The sequence below is a fragment of the Furipterus horrens genome, unplaced genomic scaffold (genome assembly GCF_987537825.1).
Source record: "Furipterus horrens unplaced genomic scaffold, mFurHor1.1.pri manual_scaffold_9, whole genome shotgun sequence".
Taxonomy (NCBI): Eukaryota; Metazoa; Chordata; class Mammalia; order Chiroptera; family Furipteridae; genus Furipterus; species Furipterus horrens.
The window spans coordinates 83,138,932-83,166,416 of record NW_028327179.1 but is presented as its reverse complement, the minus strand read 5'-3'; the positions used below and the strand labels follow the sequence as shown (position 1 = coordinate 83,166,416).

General features: G+C 35.8%; 1 protein-coding gene across 1 annotated transcript in view; it reads left to right on the top strand.

Annotated features, from left to right (window-relative positions):
- GRM8 (glutamate metabotropic receptor 8) overlaps positions 1-26,644 on the top strand; it is an 837,366-nt gene extending 810,722 nt beyond the window's left edge. The window contains exons 9-10 of the mRNA XM_090287460.1: positions 19,679-19,925; positions 26,072-26,644. Of these exons, the coding sequence (XP_090143586.1) occupies positions 19,679-19,925; positions 26,072-26,121 (297 nt within the window). The 3' untranslated portion in view covers positions 26,122-26,644. The remainder of the gene's footprint in view (positions 1-19,678; positions 19,926-26,071) is intronic.
- Positions 26,645-27,485: the final 841 nt, after the last annotated feature.

Below are 27,485 nucleotides of genomic sequence, written 5' to 3'. Positions count from 1 at the left end.
ATAATAATGAGTAGTTCAAATAATGCAAATAGCATACTTAATGGTTAATTATTTAAAATTTTCTCCATAAATTTGAGGAAGAAGAACATAGCTGCCCACTATTACTATTAATGTTGTACCAGTGTTTCTATTAAGTGCAAAAAACAAGAAAGATAAATAAAAGGTGTAAAGTTTACAAAGGAAAAGAACCTCATTATTTACTGATGATATTAATTATACATATAGATCTTCCACAAAAACTTAGAGTTGAGCTGTTAGAATTGATAAGTAAATTTAATGAGGTCACTGGATACAAGGTCAATATATAAAATTAAATATACACAGAAAATAAATTTTTAAAAATTAAACATAATAACATAAATATCAAATAATTAGAAGTAAATATGACACAATAAATATATGATGTCTACACTAAAACTACAAAATAATATAGATATCTTTTAAAAGGGACCTAAATAAATGGAAGTAAATATAACATTCCTGGATGGGAAGACTCAATTTTTTAAAGATATCAAGTTCCCCAATTGATCTATGTATTAATGCAATCCAAATGAAAATCCCTAAAGAGTTATATGAGATATATAAAAATTGATACGGAATTGTAATAACCCAAGGATACCCAAGACTGTCTAATTGTTTACCTATCTATCATGAACATATCTGTATCTTACAAACTGGTTCTGCTTTTTTTGGTTGAATTCTGACTGATACAATCCATTAGCATTTTTTGATTAAATACCTAGAGATAATTCTAAAGATACATTACATTTGAAGTAAAAATACTTGAGAACAAATATCTATAAAAATAATAAGGAAATATAAGCTACTTAATAAGCAGGAGAAAATGAGGAGCTAAAATTTCAGGCTTTGAAGTGAGAATAGAGAGTGATAGAGAGTGTGATTTTAGCTTATATGGTCCCAAATTAAAAACAAAAGCGTAAATATATAATATTAAGATATTATTTTAACTATGTTGTCAATAGGATTGAAATTATGCAGCTCTTTATATTAGATTAATACACATGGAAAATATCTAGGAGGTATTTTTAAATGCTTATGTCCAAATATTTAATATTTATGCTATTCTAAGAATGTAAAATATATATTTATTTTAAATATAACATTAAGTATATAATCTTTATATAAAATAGAACAACTGAAAATTTTTGCTAAAGTAATTTTAGTTTTAAAAATGGAAATTAGTCTCATGAAAAGATTATAATTTTCTAAAATAAAAAGAAAATATATGGTTACAAATTATATATCTTTTGGCACAACAAAATTTGTAAAAAATTGGGTGTTATAGAACTCTGAATTCATAATTACTGCCTAGCCTTGCAGTAAATGTAAATAAGCACATAAAATAGGTCACATACATATTAATGGACTGAATACATATCATGTAGAGAACTGTCATATAAAGAACTATTTACATATCAGGTAAAGAACTATTTCTTTTAAGACACATTTTATTACAAAATTTTAATTGACATTATGAAAATATATTGATAAATATGAAATAGCATTTAAAAGATTTGTAAAATTAACAAAAATATATATTTATTCACAAATATATATTTGCAGTATTATTATATTCCTAAGTAAAAAAAAATAAGCTGCAGGTTTTAAAATTTGTGTTATAATTCATTAAGATATTCCCTGTGTCAAAGACAGCAATAACTCTCCATGATGGGAATTAGCTTTATTCTTTGTTGTATTCAAAGTGTCACACAAATTCTACCACCATATTTCTGTAAATCTGTTTGGTTAGTAAGGGATATTGAGTGAATATGGCTTGTTTAGTGCACTTCATCTCACTTCCTTGGTGGCAAGAAGGAACTATTAAAAGGTAATCTTACTTACAAGCATTTATTAGTTGTTCTTGCTGTTTCTAATAAAACCCCTATGTAAATACATGCACCTGCAAAATGAACAATACATATATTCCTTTTGTTTGGGCTCTACTTTCTAAAAAAATTTTTAAAGTAATTTATATTCATTGTAGAAAAGAAAAATTTCAGACAAAATAAAAAAACAGGGAAAAGAAAAAAAAAAGTAAAACACAGGAAGAAATAAACATCAGTCATGTTTCTACCTCATAAGAACAGTCAGGGTTAATGCTTTGGTTTATTGCCTTCTAATTTTGGTCTTAGAAACAAATGTCTGTTTTGGAATCATAGCATAGCGTAGGTGCTGTCGCAACATATATGTTTTTAAATTATATTGTTTCCTATGGTGGTACCATTATTTATATATTCATTCTATTTTCGGTAACCGAGTTGTGCTGATTTTAATTTTCATAGCTACTAATGAATATCTTTGTAAATAATACTTTGTTCACATATCTAATTTTTATTTATTTTTAAATGGAACATATTCACAATGGGAAACACTAGCTTAAATAACAATAAATAATCAGGTTAACATTTTAAATTTTCCTTTATATTTTAAGCATTGATGGCAATGATGGGTAATTTTACCTTAATTTATCATCAATGTTCATTTATAGTCTTCCCTGGAGTGCAATGTATTTTTCAGAATTTGTGGAACTTTGCTCCCTTTCTTTTCAAGGGCCATGGAATCAGCAATCTGGTCAAAGGGAAGTGCACAGACTCTGGAGCCAGATTCCCTAGGTTGGAATTGCCCTCTGCTACTCACTTATCCTATGACCTTGGGCTAGTGGCCTAACAGTCTGTACCTCAGTTCTTCACCTGCAAAGTGTGGATAAACATGGTACCTGCCTCAAAGAGCTGTATCAATTCATAGAAAGTGAACTTATAAAGGGCCTGGTATATAATAAACACTATTGTGAATATATTTCATTATCTTAGGTTTTTAGGAGCTCTCATATTATAATAGTCTCTTTAGTTTTGCAGACTTAACTTTCTCCTCCCTGACTAGGGATTTTGGAGCTTTTAACTAGATCATGATCTCAGCCAGATAACCTGATCTGTATCTCTAATTACCTCTTTCGCTTGGTTTGTTTATTTCAGTCTTCTTGCCACTGATCAACACTTCATGAAAGCAAGTATTTTCTAAACCCCTTATATTTGACAGAAAAGCTGAAGTCAGAAATACTTCAAGAAAGATATTGATACTGAATAATATTAACACCCAACAGTTGTGTGCTATTTCAGTACTTTCAAAACACTGTTTTTAATATATTATGCATAATCAACCCTGTTATTTTATCAGGTCAGGAATAATTTTTTTCTGTTTTACATGTGAGAGAAAGAGACTCATAAAAGTTAATTTATTTAAACCACATTCAGGGATGGCAAAGTCAAGCATTTAACTTGAGCTTTCTGATTCTCTGAATAAAATGGCCTTTCAATTACACCAAATTTAGACTCGTCGTCGGCAGCCATCCGTCTCGAGAGACGATGGTGTAGCTTCTTAAGAGTCTATCTGCACCGCCGAGAATGGCTGTGCAGTCCGACTCGGGAGTGACATGGTAGTATCTGTCTCCTCCCGTGTTGAATCGACATCTTGCGATGACGCTGAAGCTACAGAGCCTGGGCAGGGTAATATGGAGGGTCTGCTGTTGCCCATGCAGCAGACCCCCCCTCTCTTCGCAGCTGAAGAGTCCAAGGGAAAGACGGAGTCAATACAGCTTGGCTTCAGGTGCGCTGCAGGAGTTGCCGGTGTTGACTACAACGTCAAACCGCCTTAGAGACTCCGGCTCCGGATTTTCTGTCGGGGTTTACTCCCTTAGCCTTTCCCCCGAAGAGGTATGCCGCAAGGCAGCGGAGGTTTTTTGGAGTCAGAGTTTTCCTTCTCTGATGTGCCCTGACTGGAAGATCGAACCAGCGACACTTAGCTTGCAGGCCGACGCTCAATCCACTGAGCCAAACCAGCCAGGGTTCCAAATTTAGACTGGAGAATATATTATTAGTTAGCCTTTGCTAGTATGTGCTGCTGTTATAAGCAGCAGTGGTTTTTCTCCCCTGCATTACATGTCAGGAATCACAGTTGCTGTAGGTAAACCTCTGTCTGGAATATACCATTCTCTTGTCAGAAAGAAAAAGCAAGAACCATCCACTGAATTAGGCAAAGCTCCTGCGTAGGCTTAGTGTATATAATGATCTGTTCACAACTCTTTGTTTAAAACATATCACATGATGAACCTTGCATGAATGAAATGCAGAAGAAAGCTATTCTTTAATTAGTGGTTCTGGAAATTACACAGCAGTGGGCAGGTGTGTAATCATATTATAGGGAAGGGTGGAGTAAATAACTGATGGCAATAATAGAAATTCATGAATCAAAATAGATACAGAGAAAGGCTTTGCAGTAGAAACAAGCTACTCAAAGTAAACAAATAATTTCTAGAACTTGGCAAAAGTTTACTCTGTGAGAAGAGCGATCTCAATAATAATTCTGTACCTTAATTTTTTGAGTATTCAGAGATTGGTGGTTGTTTCCAGTGTCAAAGAAGCTGGTTAGATGCAGTATCATATATGAATTGGCTGAGGGTAAGAAGTCAGAAGAGAGAGCCGTACATTAGGCACAAGTGCTAAGTTGCTGACTTTGAATTTTAGACTATTCACTGACAGCCCAACTTTCTTTTGTAAGTGCTGAGTTATACAGGTTTCCTTTCCTATAAACTCCCTCAGGTACTGAAGCCTATATAAACTGCCTGAAATGATTCTCTTTGAAAATTTAATAGAAAACCTAGCTTGGTTCTTTCTTTCCCTAACCAAAGACCAAGGTCACTGAACCTAGGAATAAATTGAATGGCTCGAGGTTATATTTGATAGACTAGACACTTTGTTAGAATGTGGTAATGATATGAACAAGGTCAATTGTTAGAATCTATCTGAGGATATTGTAACTTTGTTTTCTGTAATAGCCATAGACATTATCCTTCACCCTTTTCAACCAGCACAACTAGCCTGAGAGACTAACCAGTTTTTTAGTACAAATCTACCACTTATTAAAAAAATAACTCAAAGTATATGTGTTAAGTATACAATATTATTTTCCACATACATAACAGTCTGAAAATGTTTATTGTTAACTGGCTCTCTCTTTCATGTAGAAATTCAGGAACCCCTAATTCTTCTATCCTGTGGTTTTTGCCACCCTCTCCTACCTCATTGTCCTAAATACCCAGTCAGCAAAAAGGGCAAAGAGGATGTAGAGAAAGTACACACACTTCTTAGCTTCTTGTAATAAATTTTGTGAAGTACTTTTTATGAAATTCGAGGGAGGGGAGTTTGTTCACATTATTTTGGTTGAAAACTAGTCAAATGGCCAGACCAATTCCAGTTAGAGTACTTCTGACTGATCAGACGCTACCCAGAATCAGTTCTATAAAATGGAAAGAGGGGCATATATTTTGATATTTATGCTTCATCCATTACCTCAATTAAAATTGTGTTTTCTCTTCATATTTTTCTTTTTGATAAGCTCCTACCTATATTTAGACCTTTGTACTTGAAGTTACTCATTAGCAGTAATAAAAGAAAAAAGTACTGGACTGTTTATTTCCCTAAGATTAAAATAAAGAGGATTCAATGATATTTCCTCCATGGCAATTAAAGTTTCCACTCAGATGCAATTATTCTGAAGACTGAAGCAGCAATTGTTTGAACACACTTAGAACTCAATCGATTGGATTTACCAATGGAATAATGTGTCTGCATAATTCTCTACTTCTACTCCTAGAAACACAGTTTTAATAATAGTATCCAGATGGTTCTCCAACTTTAGAAAAATGTATGTTCTAAAACCCTGTTTAAAATTGATTTATGGTCTTTGAGATATTATTTTACACATACAATAGCACATATGGCATTTGTCTTTATGCCATCCATAAAAGTCTGTTTGACCCATCACCTAAGATACAGTATCTCTGCAATAAAAAATGTTGTAAATATTGTTGTTGTTGTGTTTGTAATGAATATAGAAAACCGAGAAATGAAAAAATCAATTTTCTGGCTCAGTTGGTTGGAGCATTGTTCCATAAACCGAAAGGTCATGGGTTCAATATCTGGTCAAAGGACATGATATGCCTGGGTTGCAGGTTCTGTCCCTGTCTGGGTGCGTACAAGAGGCAACCAGCTGATGTGTCTCTCTCACATCAATGTTTCTTCCCCGTTGTCTTTCCCTCCTGTTCCCTTTCTCTAAAAGTTAATAAGCATATCCTCGGGTGAGGATAAAAAATAGTTAATTAAAAGAGGTTGATATGTAATATATAAAGCAGCTATTATAACTATATATACTTTATTTCATAATAGCTGAGTTTAATTTTTTATTATTTACAAGTTGTACTATTTAATATTTGTTTTTTCACACTTGGAAAAGTCCACATTCTATCACAGTGAAATATAGTCAAAGTTAACAGTCCCAGTTTTAAAATACTCACAGCAAGTCATAACCAGTTTTATTGCAAGAGATCCCTGTACACATTTACATTACTTCAAACCATTTTCACACAGAAACATGCAGTATGAGAAATAAGAAATAACCATTTCTCTAGACAGTAGCTACTTGTCGCTCCTGGGCAATAATGCTTACATCATTGAAGCCTGCGAAGATAGCTCTATATTTATATTAAGTGAAAAATTCAATAACTTAAGAGACAATATAAGATAATGTAAAAAGTCTCTTACCAAAAATCAATATAGTAAACCCAAAATTTTTTACAGAGTTTATTATAAGAAACTGAAAAGAACATGGGAGATCCAGGCTGTGATCATGAATGTGAGTGGCTGAGGTGGTAAAGCGCAACATCGTCGGAAATGAGGAGGTTAAGGAAATGATAGGTCGGGGTGGTGAAATAATTGTGTGCATGGATGCAGAGTTTATAAAAAATGACCACATCGACGGGGCTAGAGAGCAAGGTTGTGGACTGGGGATAGATTCCCTGATGAATAAGAGGAAATGGTGGCAGGTGTAGGAGAAAGGATGAAAGAGGGTATATCATTAAATATTATTATGAGTTTATAAGGCAGAATATTTGAGGAAAAGAATCAGTCTGTAAAGATCCAGAAGCATCAAAGGGGAGTAAGGAATGCCCCAACCATTTCACCTTCCCTGAGGGATATGGATTAAGAGAATAAGGACAACCATCACTTGGGAGACTGGAGGAGAAACAATACTTATAGGAAAAGTTTTAGTTAAGACCGAAGGGCAGAGGAGGAGGTGAGGCTGGGGATACAGAGATTGCTGTGCAATAAGAATCACAAAGCACTCTAAAACTGGTTTGCAGGTGAGGGAAAGGCAAAGAGCTGGGTGAGTTTCCAGAAAATTCAGAGTATTCTGCTTGATGGTTCAGTAAAATATTTAATATCAAAGCAGAAGCTAACTGATAGTTATAGCTCTCATCTGGTGACTTTAGTCTCCACAGAACAACACAGGTCCCCAGTAGGAGATGACTCAGTCAGTTGCCATTGGGTCAGACCATTCAGGACCTAGGCCGTGTGGATGAAATGAGTCATCTGCATCCAGAATATCAATGAAGCCAATCATGGTGCTATGGTCTTTGGAAGGAGGGGAATTTGCAATGACCTTCGGGTTCATTATCCCAAAAGATTTAAATGTTCAGGATTTCTGATTAATGTTTGGCTATAGATATGCTTTACAAGTTTCTTGGTTCTAGATTATATTTCATAAGTCTCTTGTTCCTGAGAACTCATATCTTTGGCAGGACTATGAGGAGGATAATATGAATATTAATAAATGGCCCTAGGGGTTGGCTGGAACCATTTGGGAGGGGCCTTGGGTTAGTTTCTCATGGAAGATTGTACAGGAGGCTCCTCTCCTTCACTCTCTGCATTTTCCTCTTCACATGCCTGGTCATGGTCTTCTTAAAGCACGGCTAGCTGCTTCACTCAGAGTATATGACTCTGCTAAAGCGAATGGCATTTTTCAGGTTTACGTGAGATTGTAGAACTACCAAACTCTCTTTCATATCATTTAGTTTATAGAACAATGCATAAAAAGGAGACTTTTAGTGAGACCTAGACACCTGAGCCTGCTGAAAGCATTCTCCACCTTTCATGGGCTGTTATTTGATACCCACAATATCTTCAGGCTGTGAGTGCGGGGTGTTTAAATGTCTTGGACCCATTTGAAACAATTCTGTCTTTTCCTGAGAGCTGCCATTGCCACAAAGCACTGAATCACCATATAAGGCACTTAGCACCAATTTGTGTGATCAGTATACCCTATAGCAGATCATTGGTATGGCATTAGCAGCAGACCTTCACCTTGGGTAGGCATGATGGCTTGGGGAGGTCACCATATGTATGCATAAAGTTTAATTCTCCTGATTACTCTAGCCATAGCTGGCATTCAGGCAGACTCATGTGTCTATGTCTGACATGATAGGGGACAGTTATACAAAATCTAAAACAATGCTAGGTATGAGGCTTTTCCTCCATAGAAATCTGGCTACCTTGACCTTCATCTGTATATTTTTTGGAATAAGATTCTTTACACCCCAAAATATTCTTCTCTAAATTGTGTCAGATATGGCAATGTGATGAGTCCAGAATTTTCAGGATCAAGGCATGTGTGTGGCAAGGGTAGGCAGAAATATAGCTGAGACAAGAGTCACAGTCCCTGAGTTATGAAGGCCTGAGACACAGAGGGGGGTATGCCTCTTTGAGGCTGAGTTGGATGTGCTATTGTCACCCTTTCAGACAGAGTTACATTATATCTCCCCCAACTCACATTTTATTTTAGGACTAATCTTAGTGAAGAGGCCAGTCTGAACATTCAGGCTCCCCAGAGATAGTCCTGGATAAGGGGCGAGTAAAGACCCTTCTTTGCAACTGTCCCTCGCCTTTTCAGTGCTTGGTACCTCTGATTCCCAGTTTGCCTGCCTGCTGTGTTGTCAGTAGCTGATCTCTGGTGGCTGTATGCTGACAATTTGTCTTCTGAATCATGGAATCCTCGTCCTTTATGGCAGTCAATGGTTCCACCAGTTACTTCTCTGCTCTGGCTAATGCGATCTCAGTGCTAAGTCGTCGTCGGCAGCCGTCCGTCTCGAGAGACGATGGTGTAGCTTCTTAAGTGTCTATCTGCACCGCCGAGAATGGCTGTGCAGTCCGACTCGGGAGTGACACGGCATCTGTCTCCTCCCGTGTTGAATTGACATCTTGCGATGACGCTGGAGTGTCCTCTCCAGTGGAGCTGAAGCTACAGAGCCTGGGCAGGGTGATATGGAGGGTCTGCTGTTGCCCATGAAGCAGACCCCCCCTCTCTTCGCAGCTGAAGGGTCCAAGGGAAAGACGGAGTCAATACAGCTTGGCTTCAGGTGCGCCGCAGGAGTTGCCGGTGTTGACTACAACGTCAAACCGCCTTAGGGACTCCGGCTCCGGATTTTCTGTCGGGGTTTACTCCCTTAGCCTTTCCCCAGAAGAGGTATGCCGCAAGGCAGCGGAGGTTTTTTGGAGTCAGAGTTTTCCTTCTCTGATGTACCCTGACTGGAAGATCGAACCAGCGACACTTAGCTCGCAGGCCGACGCTCAATCCACTGAGCTAAACCAGCCAGTGCTAAGTAACTTCATTTAAAAAGGTTACTTGATCCAGTTCTTTAGGTCCATATTTCCAGTCAGATAATTCTGTGAAGCTCAACAAGATATAGTTCTAAGAAAGTCAGAGCTTCTTGAGGACAATGAGGTTGTTTATAAAGAAGATAGAAGATTGATAATAACAGTTTTGAAGAAAACCCTCTGAATTCTCAATTAAATATTAATTCAAGTGCTTTAACTGAGTCTCATTTTTTTAAGAAATATAGCCAAACTCTATTAGAAAAAGGATGATTTTCTGATTTGTGAGGATTCAATTCATACTATTCCTGTACTTTCACTGTTCTGTGTATCAGCGGGAGCCATGTGGTGTGTGGTAAGGATGTGGGCTTCCAAGTCACACAGACCTACCTCAGTTTAAATCTTGGCTTTATCTCCATGAGTTGTTTGACTTTGAAGATGTTATTTAAATTCTCCAAAACAGACCCATTTCTAACATACAGGATTATTGTGATAAAATATTGTGCATAAAATATTTGGCATAATGCTGATACTTCATTCTTAATAACATAAATATTATGGTTGTGATTATTGTACAATACATTACCTAAATTTTTAATCAACATCAGAAAATTTTGAGGTACTGCTAGTATGTTCAAGCACAAACCAATTGCAATCACAGGACTTCTAAAACTCTTTGAGTTGTCTAAACTCTTTGTTAACCTTCCAGGGCTGTCATAACAAAGTACCATAGAATGAGTGGCTTAAACCTCATACATTTAGTTCCTTGTAATTCTGGGGGCGTGAATTTGAAGACCAAGGTATCAACAGCATTGATTCTCCTAAGGCCTCTCTTATTGGCTTTCAGATGGCCACTTTCTAGCACCTCACATGGTCATTCCTCTGTGCACACACATCCCTGGTGTGTCCTCATCTCCTTTTCATATAAGGACACCTGTCAGATTGGATTAGGAACCACCCTATAGACCTCATTTTAACTCAATTACCTTTTAAAAGACCCTTTGTTCAAATACAGTCACATTCTGAAGTACTGTTAGGACTTTTACATGTGAATGGGGGGGGCTTATAACAACATTCCTCTTTGGTCTTCCTGTATTAAGTCATATAATCAGGAAAAAATAGCATCCCTATAATATTTTATGCCTTCACCAAAGTTTCTGCACTGAGGTATTGATCTGATTCTTTTGGCTTTAGAAAGGGTTATGTAGCAAGTATCTAGTGGAGCAAAGGTTTAGTGCCTTTTACAAAATTATAGTTGAAACCATTTCCATAATGTTACCAAATTTTCTTCAGTAATAGAACCTAAAAAATAAATTTCTCCCTTTAACTGCCACTGATACTTCTATCTTCCGATAACTGTAGAATTCAAAATATTTTCATATGTATAATACGTGTATAATATATATGGTTATTATACAGTTCATTAAGTTGTTCTTATAGTAATTGTTTCCTCTCCCTTAATTCTTTCTAAAATTTTTAAAACTTTTGTTACTTGTCCTCTTCATGTAAATATTCCAATAGATGCTATTTAAATCATAATAATTAAAGGTATATTTATTACTCTTATTCTCAGTTCTGATCATGCTCTAGTAAAGTGATAAAGGGCTAAAAGGCAGCATTGAAGCAGGAGTCCATAGAGGGAAACCTTGAGAAAATTACCTGTAAAAGAGAAACCAATGAACAGGTAGCAAGTAGATGTCTTATATTCATTTGCATATGTCACAGTATTATGTTTCTATAAATACTTATGTAGAATAATTAAAAATTAAAGAATAAATTTTATTTAATAATTCTCTACTTTAAAACATGCACTTCATAAAATGTCTATCAGACTTTAATAAAAATAAATTATTTACTCATGCAAATATTAAATATCATGTATATTTAATTATAAGCACTCATTATTAGTCCAATATCTATTCTTCCTTCTTTAAGGACCTTGAATTTCCTTACACTTGTCCTTTCCTATCCTTAGCAAAGCTGATATTCTACTTGGCTGATGTTTTATTATTCTCTGTATCTGGTTGCCACCATTCCCAGTAAGTCCAAGGTTAAGAATTCAGACCTCAACATGAGAACCTGCCCTGTTCTGCATCACCTTTTGATTTGCCTCTTCATTTAGTTGACATGTGTCCCAGCCAACCAGGACATGATGAGAGACTGCAAATGGATCAGAGCAAACCCATCCTCATCTCCACTAATGAAAACACAATGCAATGTCTCTGACCCGTGGATGGATAAGCAACACTATGGTTTCTACCTGACAGGAGAAACGCAACACTCACAATAGCGATTTTTCCCAGGATGGAAGAAAAAAATTTATTTTTTTAAAGGTTTTATTTATTTTTAGAGAGAGGGGAAGGGACAGAGCGAGAGAGGTGAAGAAACATCGATGTGCAATGTGTGAGAGAAACATCAATCAGTTGCCCCTTGCACACCCACAACCTGGGACCTGGCCCGCAACCCAGGCATGTGCCCTGTCCAGGAATTGAAATGGTGACTTTTTGCTTTGTTGGACAATGCCCAACTCACTGAGCCACACCAGTCAGGGCTCTCAGAGTGAAATTAGACTGTAATTCTTTGACAGTGCTAACTCTAGAGTTCCTCATAAACATAAAACATTTATTTATGAAAATAAACATTTTGTGCCTAAGTGTGTGTGTACATTCCTAAAAGGGCTAAAATATTTGAGGCTTGTTTTGAGAGAGCAGTACTGTTAAGTCTTGCTTGTGTGAGGAATGGAGGAAGAGGAATAGAGAAACATGATCAAGGTTAATTAATGATAAAAGGTATTGTTTATTGATTACTATATGCCAGACACTTGCCAATATATAACAGAGATTGTCTCCTTATTTCCTTTGAGTTAAGGCTGTGGAAGCTTATAAAGAGGGTAAGTGCATTACCATCAGTTATACAGCTCCTATTTGGGGGAGGGATCCAGGCTGAGCCAAGAGCTCTTATATTCCCAAAGTGGAGACCTTTGACTTTTAACTTATATTGTCTTTTGCTAAACAGAGAACAGAGTGGCCTATTATTGTCATATTTAAGGTGTAAAAGAACATCATATTTATCTATCTAAGAGTTTCTGTTCCAGCCTAGATATTGGTTTGAGGGTTAATGGGGCCCTTGAATTTTTTATTTTCTAGCTTTAGAATCTGATTTATTGTTTTCCTCTTGAAACTACATGGGTTATTTTCTTTAAGTGCCAAATTCAAAAGTAAGTACCTACACCACATCAAAGAATATAGAAAATTTATATCATTCAGGCCATGTTCTAGGTGTTAAGTTTATAGCAGTGAACAAAATAAGTAAAAATCTCTATACTCATGGAATTTTTATTTCAGCTAAGGGAAATAGCCAATACATGAAGTAAATTAGTAAAATATGTAGACTTGCATAGTAGAAAATGTTAGATGCTGATGGGTGAAATACAGCTGGGGAACACTGCTGGCTTGATGGGGTTATAATCTTTAATGCTGTGTTTAGAAAATTCTTCACTGAGAAAGAAGAGTTCAGGGAAGACCTGAAGGAAGTGAAGAAATTAGCTTTTGCTGTAAATACCAAAGCAAAAGCATGCTTTGTTATGTTCCAGGAGGCCAGTGTGGTGGGAAGGGAATGAGAGAGGGAAAGAGTAAAGCCAGATCAGTTCAGAGGACTTATAGGCCATTCATTACAGGGACACCATTGTAGGGAGTCATGGTAGAGTTTTGAGACTGGGGGTGACCTAACCTGACCTATGAATAATAGGACTATTCTGGCTGGTGTATTAAGATCAACCAGGTGATCAAACAGAAGAGAACATGGACAGAAGAGGAGAAATCAGCAGGACAGTTATAACGATAATCCCAATGAGAGATAACATTTGTAGGACTAATGCACTCCTAGTGGGGGTAATGGAAATGAACTGTCTGAACAAGTTTTGAAGGTAGAATCAACAGGATCTTTCACAGAGAGAATAAAGAGTGTAAGAGAGAAATTTCAAGGTTTTTGTCTCAACAGCCAAGAAGATGTAATTAACAAGGTCAGGAAGCTCACTAGAAGAGCAGGTTTAAGACTGAAGATGTGATTCAGATGCTTGTTAGTTTTAGGTATATACCAGACATCCAAGGGGCGTTACAAAGAAGGCAATTGAATTACCTGAAGGAAGCTTGGAATTTTCCAGGATGTAAATGGTTTTTAAGGCAGGACATTCTACATAATTTCTGGGGCCCAGTGAAATATAAAAGTTCAGGTACTACTTATTTAAAAATCATTAGGACAATAGATCATTAAACAAAGTATGAGACCCTTTTGAGCAAAGTAACAAGTGTACAGGCATCACATCCAGGAAGCCAGACTTGGCTTAAGGACATAATTCCAAATGGGGTGATCAAGAAGGTAATGTGGATAGATGGAGGGATAGATAGATAGATGATAAATGGATGTATGTCTAAGAACTGATGTCTGGGTGCTTCAATGTAAAGATGTTAGAAAGTTGAGGAGGATCCCTTAGAACTGACTGAGAAGAAGAAACAATGCTAAATAAAATATATGGATATGGATTTGGTGAGGTGCATTAGGGTCTGGGCTCAGCCGAAAGAGTCAGGTTGTCACCTCTAAGGTTTGCCATACCCAGTTGCCAAGAAGCTTACCAGAGTTTGACTGTTACACAGAGCATTGGTTTGGGGCCTTTACTACCCATCAGGAAACTTCATATTTTCTCTATAAACTTCTATATCTTTAAATTTTCATAAAATCACTTCCAGGAATTAATGAGATTTTGAAGTCCACTAGGTGAAGCCCTGCAGAAAAGCAGAAGAAAAGTCATTTTTTGGATGCAGATGCCACTTTGGCAAACACACAGACGAGGGAATAGATAGATACAGAAGCAGAGAAAAGCAGCTTCAAGTATGAATGTAGCTTTTGAACTGGTCAGACTGTGTGCAAAGCAACCAAATAGAACCTGTCTGAATGTAGCAAAAAGTGATATTAAACCATCCAGGGCAAGGCAGAAATATTCAGGAATAAATAATAAATTTGTTTCTAATCACATGGTGCAAAGCTGCCTTGGGTATTAGCTTTAATAATTGGTTACCTTAGTTACTAAAGCATTGAAAACTTGACATGTTGGGTCTCAGAGTCTATGGAATTCTAGGCATCAGTAGCTGGTTGAAGTAAAAGTCTGACCTTTCTCTCTCAGTAATATAATCTCCCTCCTCACTTTTCCTAGAATCTTTAAAGATTCAGGCCATGACCTGCATTCAGTAGACCCTGGCTGTGCACAAATGACTCTTCAGAGAAAGAAGAGGGAGCTGTTACAGGCCTCAGAATAGGTGTCATGTTCATATGCTCCTTTGTGCCAGCTCCTCCCTGGCTAAACCCCAGATAATTTAAATCTACTCAGTGCCTCTGACTGCTTCACGTTCAAAATGTCCATGGGGCTTAGAGGCAGAGGAGGTGACAGGCTATCTGTGGATATAATAGAAAAGATACTCCCCATGCTCTAGGTATTAATATTTGTGGAATGACATAGGGTGGGGCATTAAAAATCGATTGGACGAAAGGTTACATTAACATATCCAATGCCATTGTTGGCATCTTTCAATTGATTTACATTGGTTATAGGGAGTTAATATAGTTCCCTCCCACATTCTGGTGAGTTGTGATGTGATACAGAGAGCCAGTGCGTTATTCTAGGACCGTAGCGCAGATAGTGAATGTGGCCTTTGACATCAGCAAATACAGTTGACTTTGGGGCATAATTTTATTCTGCCTATGTTGTTGTTAAATCACAAAAGCCTTTTCCTTGACATCATATAGTTAGATTGTGGCTGCCAGCTATTCAGTAAACAAAACTGTCAGCTTTGGTTACAAGCTCATAGGCCCCTCCCTGGTCCTGTATACCTGGAAGAATGGTTTGTTAGCATCCTTTTAGATTCGAAGTCGTAGGGCAAATAATATTTGTTGTGTTAGTACTACTTTGTGCCTTTGAGGCATTTTATAAAGATTGTCATTCCATCCTATAACTCTCTTATGAGAAAAGTATTACTTCCTACATTTCATAGGGAAGAAATTAAAGGTCAGAGAAGAAAATAAAATCACACAGCTGTCCAGTTGCCAAGGAAGTTTTATTAGAGTTTGGATTGTTACCTGGTGGGTCAACGTGGGACTTTTATCACCTACAGGCAACTCCAGAATTTCTCTGTAAATTTCTTTATCCTTACAAAAAAAATTGCTATAAGTAGTGCTGTTATTCTGTCCCTTTCTTAAATGGATCAAATAATTAGAATTTTATATATATATATACAAAAGTCCATGAGTTCTTTGGAATTAAGTGCTCATTTTCAATCTTTTAATATAATCTTTCCATTTCTTCATAAATATGAGAGATAGAACCCTATAATTCATGATACTAAAGATTCAGCTTCTCTGTGGAATGAGAGTGGGTAGCATTTTTATTTCTTTGCTTGCTTCGTTGTTGCTGTTATTGGGGTCATTTCATTACTTATCCAAAGATGAAGTTCAAAAGCTCAGTCTGTCGCAGGTGGGTACAGGTAACCAGGTTCTTGGTGATCACCAACATTGAATTGAACCTAACACACATTATAGCAGAAAGAAAGAGCAGATTTGTTAAGAGAGAACAGAACATGGGAGTGGGTCAACTCTGAACAGAGATTGACCCTTAGTGGCCAGAAGGATTCTATTCTTATAGGGAGGATATTTCCTGTCTAGTTTTGGAGGGCTTTTATTACACATGTACAACTAGTTATCTGGCTGGTTTGGCTCAGTGGATTGAGCGTCGGCCTGCGAGCTAAGTGTCGCTGGTTCGATCCTCCAGTCAGGGCACATCAGAGAAGGAAAACTCTGACTCCAAAAAACCTCCGCTGCCTTGCGGCATACCTCTTCAGGGGAAAGGCTAAGGGAGTAAACCCCGACAGAAAATCCGGAGCCGGAGTCCCTAAGGCGGTTTGACGTTGTAGTCAACACCGGCAACTCCTGCGGCGCACCTGAAGCCAAGCTGTATTGACTCCGTCTTTCCCTTGGACCCTTCAGCTGCGAAGAGAGGGGGGGTCTGCTGCTTGGGCAACAGCAGACCCTCCATATCACCCTGCCCAGGCTCTGTAGCTTCAGCTTCACTGGAGAGGACACTCCAGCGTCATCGCAAGATGTCGATTCAACACGGGAGGAGACAGATACCGTGTCACTCCCGAGTCGGACTGCACAACCATTCTCGGCGGTGCAGATAGACTCTTAAGAAGCTACACCATCGTCTCTCGAGACAGACGGCTGCCGACGACGACAACTAGTTATATTACTTTTAAGCTACTGTGCATGCAGTCTCCCATGATTTTCCTTTATTGCCCACAAGGGGAGAGGGGGCCCACAATGCTAATTTATTATGTTATTATAATGAAACAGGGGGTCATGTAGCATTTCTGCACAGATGCAGTCATGATTCACCATGATTCAGCGCTTTTCCAGAAAGTGGCAACAACCCATCTTAGAACAGGGTCTCTGTTCTGTACTGATGTCTTTTGTCTTAGTCCTGGGGTGCCTCTGGAGTTTCCTCCCTCCTAACTCCTGCCTCAACTACACTTACAATGCAAGACCTTCTAACAAATGCTAGGCCACTGTAAGAGTTCGGATTTTAGGGTATGGTTTTGGATAGATGCTTTTCCTGAATTAAATTCGCGTTAAAAATTTTCAGCCGTTGAGAGCACACAAGTAAGATCAGCATTCTGTGGTGGTTTGACAGCATAGTGTCGAATAGCGCACTTGGAACACTAAGCACAGTGCTGTTTAATCCTAATGTCTGTGTTTGTTATATCTTCCACTGAGTTGGTTCACTGAAAGGCTAGACTGCAGTAATATATCTAATATGGAAACTAGCATTCCAGATTTCTTCATGCCTAATATTTAGTAAGATTAAATTTACTGTGTGTTACTGAAATGATTCTAAATTATTTCTGTATTGAGCAATGGAGGAAAATTATAATTTATATTTATAGCAGCAGATAAAATTTATACAATTTTCAAGATAGAATGGTATTTATGTATTAATTGGACTAGTACTGAACCTTTTAGCAAGACCAGCAGGTTAAGACACAAAAATAATCCAGCTAATCAGGATGGTGCTCCTCTCATTTCGTAACTGTTTGACCTCTGGGGGTCTTGGGTATGTTCATTGTTTTTTTGTGTTTGTTTAAGCTAAACTGCCTTGCAGGGTCTTCCTGGGACAAAACTGTTACTTATTTGAGTTGCTCCGGAATATTTACCAATTAGATTTGCATTTGGCTATATCCTTTCCTTACCTTTATGTCCTTTTTCTGCCCATTCCCTGCATAGCAATACTAGCTGGAGAATAGATAGGAATTCAGAGAGGATTAACCAACACATGAGAATTTTATGAGTATTTGTATGATAATTTGTGTAAAGGTAGGTGGCAAAGCTTAGGGAGATTTATGAGGTTTAAAGGTACATATCCACAGTTTATCAGAACCTTTCTAATGGAGAAGATCCTTGGTGTTTTGAAATTTAACATGGGGTTTCATTTATTGGCAGGTAATATGAGAGGTCAGGACATGTTGTAATTTATCCCTTTGCTGACAGATGTATTTGAATCATGTCTCTATTGAGGAAGGTATACATGAGCCCAGTATGTATGAGCTCAACTGAGAATCTGGAATCACTTTGTTTTTCTTACTTATTACTGATGTTCATTTGAACGAGTGGAATATTATGGAAAGCATATTCTGTATCATTGTGTAAATCAAATCTTGTATAAGTCATATCTCCTTGAAGATATTCATAAAACAAAAATAATGAGAAGTGTGAGTTATTGTGTCTACTATCTTGTATAGTTTCTCAGAGGTATATAAGGGGAAAAAAGTAGGTTACAGGCTCTCTAAGGAAGTTTATACCCTGGTTGTATTTCATACAATTTTCTACAAAATTCATTTAAATAATTATAATCACATAGTTACACATCAGTAAGTACTCCATTGTTTTCATTTTTCAATGCATTAGTGCTTAAGAATAAAATTTAAAATAGTAATTAAGATAGGATTTATCATTGAGGACTTACTGGAGAAAGAGTATTTTGAAGCAAAACAAATATTCTATCACCTTGTTGAAGGGTATTCTTTTCCCATGAAGAGATTTTATGCAAAAAGAGAATCTTAGTGGTAGATGAATTGAACAGCAAATTCAGTAACCTACATGGTATGATTTCACAAAAGGACCAGTCTCTTTACTAGTGCCCGAAGTTCTTCTCAAGACTTGGATAATTCTTTACCTCAAGACTTTGCTCTGTTAAGAGAAACTGTCTCCCCTAGGGAAAGGCAACCCTAAGCCTAGTTCAGGTATTTATCATTGAAATTAAATGTTTTTAGATCTTTTATTAGAAAGGACACAATTAAGGTTGGAGGATTGCCAGATACAACTTGACAACTTTACATTTGAGATGTATTATTAGAGTAAACAGATGTTAATGAGTATCATAGATATGTTGTCTGTTTGTTCTAAGGAATTGGACTTCACAGACAATACAGCCTTACCTACATTTGCAAGTGGGGATTAACAGCCCAAGTGCCCATCAGTAGATGAGTGGATAAAAAAGTTATGATACATTTACACAATGGAACACTACATGGCAGTGAAAAAAAGAGGAAATGTTACCATTTGCAATAACATGGTTGAACCTGGAGATTATTATGTTAAGTGAAATAAGCCAGTCAGAGAAAGACAAATACCATATGATCTCATGGATATGTGGAATCTAATCAATAAAATTAAATGACAAAATAGAAACAGAGGCGTGGATACATTGAACAGATTGACAGCTGTCAGAGGGGACGGGAGAGGGGAGAACTGGATGAAAGAAGGTGAAGGGATTAAACTAATCAACAAACAAAAAAACTCTTAAAACACAGACAACAGTGTGGTGATGGCCACAGGGAAGAGAGGGCAGGGGCTGGGGGGAGGTTGGCCAAGGGGTGGGGGAATGGAGACATCTGTAATAGTGTCAACAATAAAATTAAAGTTAAAAAATTCTTGATTATAATTAAGGGCAATTTCAATAAGGACCGTCTCATGCAACTTTAGCAGAGATGCTGGAATAAATTTCAGGAAATGATTGTTATTTGCATTATCTTAGATCAGGTTTACCAACATTAATTTTTTTTTCCTCCCTTCAGATGTACATCCAAACAACAACACTTACTGTCTCCATGAGTTTAAGTGCTTCGGTGTCTCTGGGAATGCTCTATATGCCCAAGGTTTATATTATAATTTTTCATCCAGAGCAGAACGTTCAAAAACGCAAAAGAAGCTTCAAGGCTGTGGTGACAGCTGCCACCATGCAAAGCAAACTGATCCAAAAAGGAAATGACAGACCAAATGGCGAGGTGAAAAGTGAACTCTGTGAGAGTCTTGAAACCAACAGTAAGTCATCCGTAGACTTTCCGATGGTCAAGAGTGGGAGCACTTCCTAATAGATGTACGTTCAACATTCTTCTACTAGACTTGGGGACATGGTTCCAGGGGCATGATGGTACTTGCATACTATGAGACCATCATGGCTGTTAGAACTGCTTGGTTAGAACCAAATGATTTCAAGGCGCATAACTCTTTTGCAGAGCATAAACCTGCACACACAATCTCTTCCCAAAGTGTGAACTTGGGTCTCTCATTTGAGGCATTATAGGGCTTAAAACTTGGAACTACCTTCAAAATATAAAATTATGTTTTAGTAATTAGGAACAATTCTTTAATCTTTGTTAGTGTGTTATTGGTTGCTTTTTATAGAAGTAATAGTTACCTCATGTTTATAGAACATGCTATCAAAGATCTTACACAAATAAATGTTATTTGGATATTTAGGGAAATGAGAAAACTGGGTAACTGACATGTGAGGTTAATACTTTGTTTCCCCCAAGTGGTACCCTTCTTTGGCTTCCTTTGATTTCCCTTCTTGAATATATTAAGATAATTAGAACTCTTGTCTGAAAGCCTGAGGACTCTGAAAATAGAACCCTTTTCTACAACCACCACTCTGTTTTTCCCTTCTTCCTCTACCTTCCTCTTCTCTATAGTACACCCCAAAAGAAGCATGTTTTAACAATACACTAGTACCAAGCTAGTCCAGGAGAGTTTAACTGGTCTATTCAGTTCATCTTGGTATCTATGGAAGAGTAGCACATAGGTGAAGATTGGTGTTGTAAAAGTACTGGAAAGTTGAGTATAGTTAAAACAAACAAACCAACAAAAATAACCAACATCACATTACTAGTTCTGTAGTTGGATCAAAAATAAATAAAAGCAAAGGTACTTCCTATCTTCTGGAAATACAACATAGGTATTTAATAATTAAGGCTAAAACCTGGTGCAAAAACACTGTGTTTCTCTAAGATTCCTCCAGCAGGTTGTTTCCCTTATTCTCTGTATTTTTGACATGAAATACAGGGAAGATTAAGAGTTGATTTTATCTGACTTAATTATAATAACAATTTATAGTCTTCACTAGATTTATAAACCTTCACTGACATCAAGATTTTCAGATGAACATTATTTATTCTAAATGTCCCATATGCAGAAATATCCTTAGAAGATAAGTATCAATTAATTAAACTTATTGGCTTCAATTACTATCAGACTTCTTGAAATTATTGGCCAGATCCTCTAGGAAGATTACCTGCAGCTCACTAATACCAAATTTAGTCACTTGTAAGGAAAGAAGCTTTTTAAGAAATCTATAAACACTCCCCACGTATTCGACTTTCTGCAAACATAAAAACTTAAGAAACTATAAGAGAAGGCATGGTAAGGATAGGTTATGGTAAAAAAAAAAATGTTATAGTTGTCTCTGATTACAGGTAAGCAATTAACTAATAATGGGCCTATTTGGGCTCCTAGCAAAAGATGAACTGTAGCTACTCAAAAGTCATCAGAGCAGAATCCTTATGATTTGAGGGCAGAGTCTTCTCTGTGTTTTTCTGCCTTGAAAGCATCAATACAGGAAGTTAAAACCTATTGTATGATAACAGGAAATTGCTGTTAGCCAATGAGATGCTTTGAACACTGACCCTTCTCAGTATGATCCACCAGAGTCTAGAGTTGTACTTGTTTTTTAGCCTCAATACAGAAAACTTTATATACTACAGTTGCAAATAGGAACAACCAAAAATGCAAAGAAATAAATACCAGCGATCCCAGACTCATCTGGACTGTTGTGAGAAAAAAATTCATCAACTTTTCCCACCCTTTTAAAAAATAAATAGATTCCCTAAAGAGGAAAATGTTGGGTATTACTAAGGACTAATTTCATACTATAGAAATAAGTCTCATATCTTTTCTGTTTCCCTCTTATTATTTTATGTTGATGATAAAATAGAAATTACATAGCATGTGTGCATTTCCCTGTTTTCTCTGAAATAAGAATGAAAAATGATAATAGTGAGGCTTGTATGGAAAGTAAGCCTATAGTATTCTGGAGGAGTCAGATGCTCACTTTTGAAATATAAAGTAAGTTTAAAAGGTGAATCCAGACCAAGTCAATTATTACCTAAGAGGAGGCTAAATTATACTTTGGAGATTTTAGTGTATTCATTTTTTACAGAAGTAGTTTGGATTTGAATAAGTTGTGCCCATTCAGGAGAGATAGTGTGTGAAAACTTCAAACATCCTTGCACAATCCCACTTCAGGTAAACATTGTTAATCTGTGTTCACTTACACAATTAATATCATGGACCCCATTGTCCCTGTTATCCTTACTACATGTACCAGTAGTTTTAATGGAGTCAAAAGTCTTCTAAAAGCACAAACTCTCTAAAGGTTCCAATAACTTGAATAGCTTAAATGCAACATATGTCTTCTAAAAGTATGTCTTATGTCTTTAGAAGTGTAATTGAATATTGGAAAAGCCTTTGCCATTTAACATCTGTAACTAGTCCCATAATTCCTCAGATTTAAAACACCTCCTCTTGCAATGGGAAGAGTCTATTCTCAATAAATCCCGGGCTGATAAATGCACTTGCACCGTCTCCATGTGGCTGCTTTCCCATACTTTCCGCTACCACACTTTTGATAAGTCACCATTACTGCAGTGAAGTGACAGTGCCATACATGAAAAAATGTGTTCTGTAAACTCTAAATCATCATGTAAAGGTAAATATAACATTGTTACTATGAAAATATTGATTGGTCTGTGGTTAATAGAAAATAGAAGACAAGATTCAAAAACTATTATTTTAGCATCCCTCTTTTTTCTTTTTAAATATATGTTGAGGATTTTGATCATTGTTGGAATTTTTTTTTCTGACAAGTTAGCTGTATATTTTTTATACACATGTAGCCTTTTCTCTTCATGACCATGGAGCAGTTCTACTAGCCCATCATACTTAGAAACTTCATCTTTGTGATGATTTGATAATGCTAGAAAATCTGGTCACACATTTAAGATTAAAGCTTCAAAAGCTTCACAGAAAAAAAATTACAAGTAATGTGAAGCTAGAAGGGAGACCGACAGGTCCATGTTAATTACTGAATTTGCAGAATACTACATTTCAAACAAACAAGCAAAAAGTTCATGTTGTTTCATGAAAGTGCAGAAAGGGAGTTAGAAACCAAGTTGATATGTATGAATTTCATCAACTGTACCCAATTAATGAATGACTGCAACATGGTATTCTGTAGCTATTTTCATGCATTACTCATGAACATACCGCTAGAAGGAGATCTGCTTTCTCTAGCTTATGAGCACAGTGTGGTGTGCACAGCAAATTCACTGTTGCTGTATTCTAAAACTAATTTCCACATGTTTATTACCACTGTTAAAACTCTCTCTACTAGCTCATAAGCACATCTCTGATTCATTTTGCTCTGTAATACTTTTGGTATAAAAATCCTTGCACTCTATCTGCCATTCACAAGGTTTTTGCCATATCATTGTTTTTATGTTGACTAAATCATCAGTTTCCAGCACCTTGCACTCCTTTTACTGAACATTAGAATTACTAAGATTGCTTTCCTTTTGTAAATTATAGTCTCAATTCTCAATAGAATTCTACCATCTTTTCCTTTAGCAATCACTTCTAGCAGTTTAAAAAATGAAATATGGCCTTTAATTAGTTATGGTTTTAAAGTTGGAATGATACTTGAAGATGGTCTGATCCAAATCATTTTCTGTTGAATATATATCTGAATATCATCTTCTTTAAGATATTTTTGACAATTGTTCTTGTATTTGAACCATAATTTGTCTTTCTAGCTACTCATAAATTTGATAAATATTTCCTATATTTTTAGTTACTATTGAATAATACATGAAGTTGAACAGCATTTTTGAGGGTCGTTTTTCTAACTCTTATGACAATTTTTCTTTATTTTCTATACAAAGTTTTATGAAAGTTCTTCCTCTCCACTGTGCCACAAAACTAACCTAGAAGTGTGAACAATGTAGATAAGAAAGCAGATCTGTCACCTATTTTGGTATGAAGCTCATAATACTCAATTATATTAAAAATAACAAAAACATCTACAATGAGCACTTCTTTTGGCTATCTGTGCTAATTTTAGTGCTGGTGCACTTTGCATGATTTCAGTCTCTGAAGACTTTGGTCAATCACCAGTGGTGATGTACCCTAAAATGAATGAGTCTGATTGCCAATTATTTCAGACGAAGAGCTTTACAATTTCCTTATTCAATGTTTAAAAATTAAATTATTCCTTTTTTACATAATTAAGAAAAATTTTAAATTACAGTTGACATAAAATCTTACATTAGTTTCAGGTATACTACCCAGTGATTAGACATTACATAAGTTACTAAGTGATCATCCCTGTAAATCTCGCACCCATATGACACCACACATAGTTATTAGAATTTTATTGATTATATTTCCTATGCTGTACTTTATAACCTTGTGACTATTCGGTAACTACTAATTTGTACTACTTACTTAATCCTCTCATCTTTTTCATCCATTGCCCCAACACCCCTCCCATCTGACAACCATCAAATTATTCTCTGTTTCTATTATACTTTTCTTTTGTGCTTCAGATTCCACATGTAACTGAAATCATATGGCACTGTCTTCCTCTGTCTGACTTATTGTTGCAGATGGGAAGATTTAATTTTTTTATGGCTGAGTCATAGTCATATATACATACATATATATATATATATGTATATATATATATATATATATATATATATAGTATATCCTCTTCTTTCCTCTTCTTTATCCATTCACTTACTGATGGACACTTAGGTCCATCCCTATTTTTTGTTATTGCAAATAGTACTTCAATGAATATATGGATGTATGTGTCTATGATTCAGTGTTTTGGGTTTCTTCAAATAAATATGCATAAATGGAATCGCTAGGTCCTTCTTTGTCTCTTGTTATATAATCTGTGTTTTAAAGTCTATTTTGTCTCATGTAAGTATTGCTATTCCAGCTTTTTAATTTTTTTCATTTCCATTTTCATGAAATATCTTTTCTATCCCTTCATTCTCTGTAGGTCTTTTGATCTGAAGTGAGCCTCATGTAGATAGCATATGTAAGAAAGGGTCTTGCTTTATTATTCATTCAGCTTCCATATAAAACTAAATTATTCTTTAAAAATTTGTTTCATCTTGAATTGGATTCATGTAGTGAAATACATATGTATTTTGCATTTTTCCCATATATTCCTTCTTCTGATTATTCATTCCAGATTTCCACAGAAAAACAAGACATCACATTTGAATTTTAGAACACAGTATTTATTCCATCACATGTTTCAAAGCCCCAAAGGAATTGTTTAATTTAGATTTAGATTTTCTGGAAATTTTAGCCTGAATGTAAATTTAACTTAGAATATTTTGTTATTCATGTCATTCTAATAACCTTATAATGATGAGTTTTACTTTATAGTACATTGGTACTAGAACAATTATATAGTCATTTTCTTCTTTGACTTTATTTACTTTTTAAACACCTCCATTTGTATCCTTTGGATGAAAGCAGATCATAAATATGGATTGGCAATACACAAATTTACTTTAACATTTAAAAATATTCTATATACTTGATATTTTACTATATTTCCTTTCAGAGATTATAAGTATTCTTTTTAAATAGAACATATACTCATTGTCAAAGTACAACTAATTATAATCAGTAACCCTTTATGGTCATCAAAGCAGGCTCAAAGAATTTAACTATGGCTGTAAAAATTTTTTTTTGTATACTGCAGGATAGATAACTTATCTGTTCTTTCATTTTCTTATACTGCAAATCTTTGTTAATCAAAATACACATTTAATTAAATTGTATATAAATTTATTAAAGATTAAAACTGTTACATTTTTAGTGTTCTGTTAAATACCTATACTATAAGTGAAACTATTGGTTTTACAGATTAAAATTGCTTCTGCATTTTTATTCCTGCAGTCATTGAATTCCTACTACATGGTTTAAAAATAATAAGTAATACAGTAAAATGTGAATATTATAATAATAGTCATTATGAAATTTGAATTTAAAATTATTTTATCAAAGTAATTTATTATATACTACTAATTTCTCTTCATTTATCTTAACAGCTTCCTCTACCAAGACAACATATATCAGCTATAGCAATCATTCAATCTGAAACAGGGAAATGATACAATATGAAGAAATCTGGTATGTGATGTAAAACAATGAACATGACAACACCAAAACTCATTCCTGGAGATCTCTGTAGACTACAATCAATCAAATCAATAGTCAATCTTGTAAGGAACAAAAAGTAGCCATGAGCCAAAAGTATCAATAACAGAAAGTGAAGAAACCTGTTTTCTACAATACAACCAATGAGTGTCAAGCTAAAATATTGCTTACTCATGAGCAGTTAAAAATAAATCACAAAAGGAAAACTAATGTTAGCTTGTGAAAAAAAAAATGCTGTTGAAATAAACCATGTCTGATGTTACTCTTGTAAGTATTTTTCTGTGATCGTGAGAACTCCTGTTTCCTGTCCCACATTGTTCAACTTGTATAAGACAATGAATCTGTTTCTTGTAATGGCTGACCGGATTGAAGCCCTGGGCTGTGCTAAATATAAATGCAATGGTTGACGCATGCAATTTTTATACAAATAATTTATTTCTAATAATAAAGGAATGTTTTGCAAATGTTGAGAGTTGTTTCGTTCCAGTTTTAAAGCCAGGGAAAAAATCTTTTCAGTTGGCACTTATGCTGTTACTTAATTCCTACTCTAAAAGCCCAAGGAAATACAGTTTCTATAAAGAATGTGTTTTTGTACATTCATGTATCTATGAAGAAGATTGTCTTTTATTCCTATATGAAAAAGAATTATTTGTGTAAGAATTTGTGGGTATTTCACAATTTATGTGGCAGTGTTTTATAGTAATTGCTCCATTTATGAAGAATCAAGCAATAGTTTGAAGTGAATTGCTTCAGGTATCAAAATTAACAAATAAGTTAAACTTCACTTGGGAGAATTTTATATGAAAAGTATATCAGTGTCACTGAAATTTTCTGTTTTCTAAGTCATGACTTTTGCCTAATGAAATACTCCAAGGTATCTAATGTTAACCTTTTCTCACCTGGGCCAAGTATCCACCCAAATCAGTGAAGTAATGGGCCTTACCAATACATTCCTGAAAGCACAGAATTAGCATATTTATTCCCTCGGCATCACTAAAGAAACCACAGTTCAGATAATATGTCAATGCTTTCTTATTTTACAAATGAAAACATTCATTGGTTCATAGAACAGTGTCATTAAAGAGTGAGAGAGGGAGTAAGGGGAGCTTGTGTCATGCTCATAAACCATGCTAGGATGGATAAAGGAGCCTGTTAAAGGCTTTCAAATCTGTTCCCATTTTCATCATGGGCTGCTCTATTCTATACAATCCCAGACATCCATCAAGTCAATGGGTCTCTACAATCATTTTGTTAGTAAATGTTCTCTCTGCTGAGTTAGCTTGGATGGCTCATTGCATTCTCTAT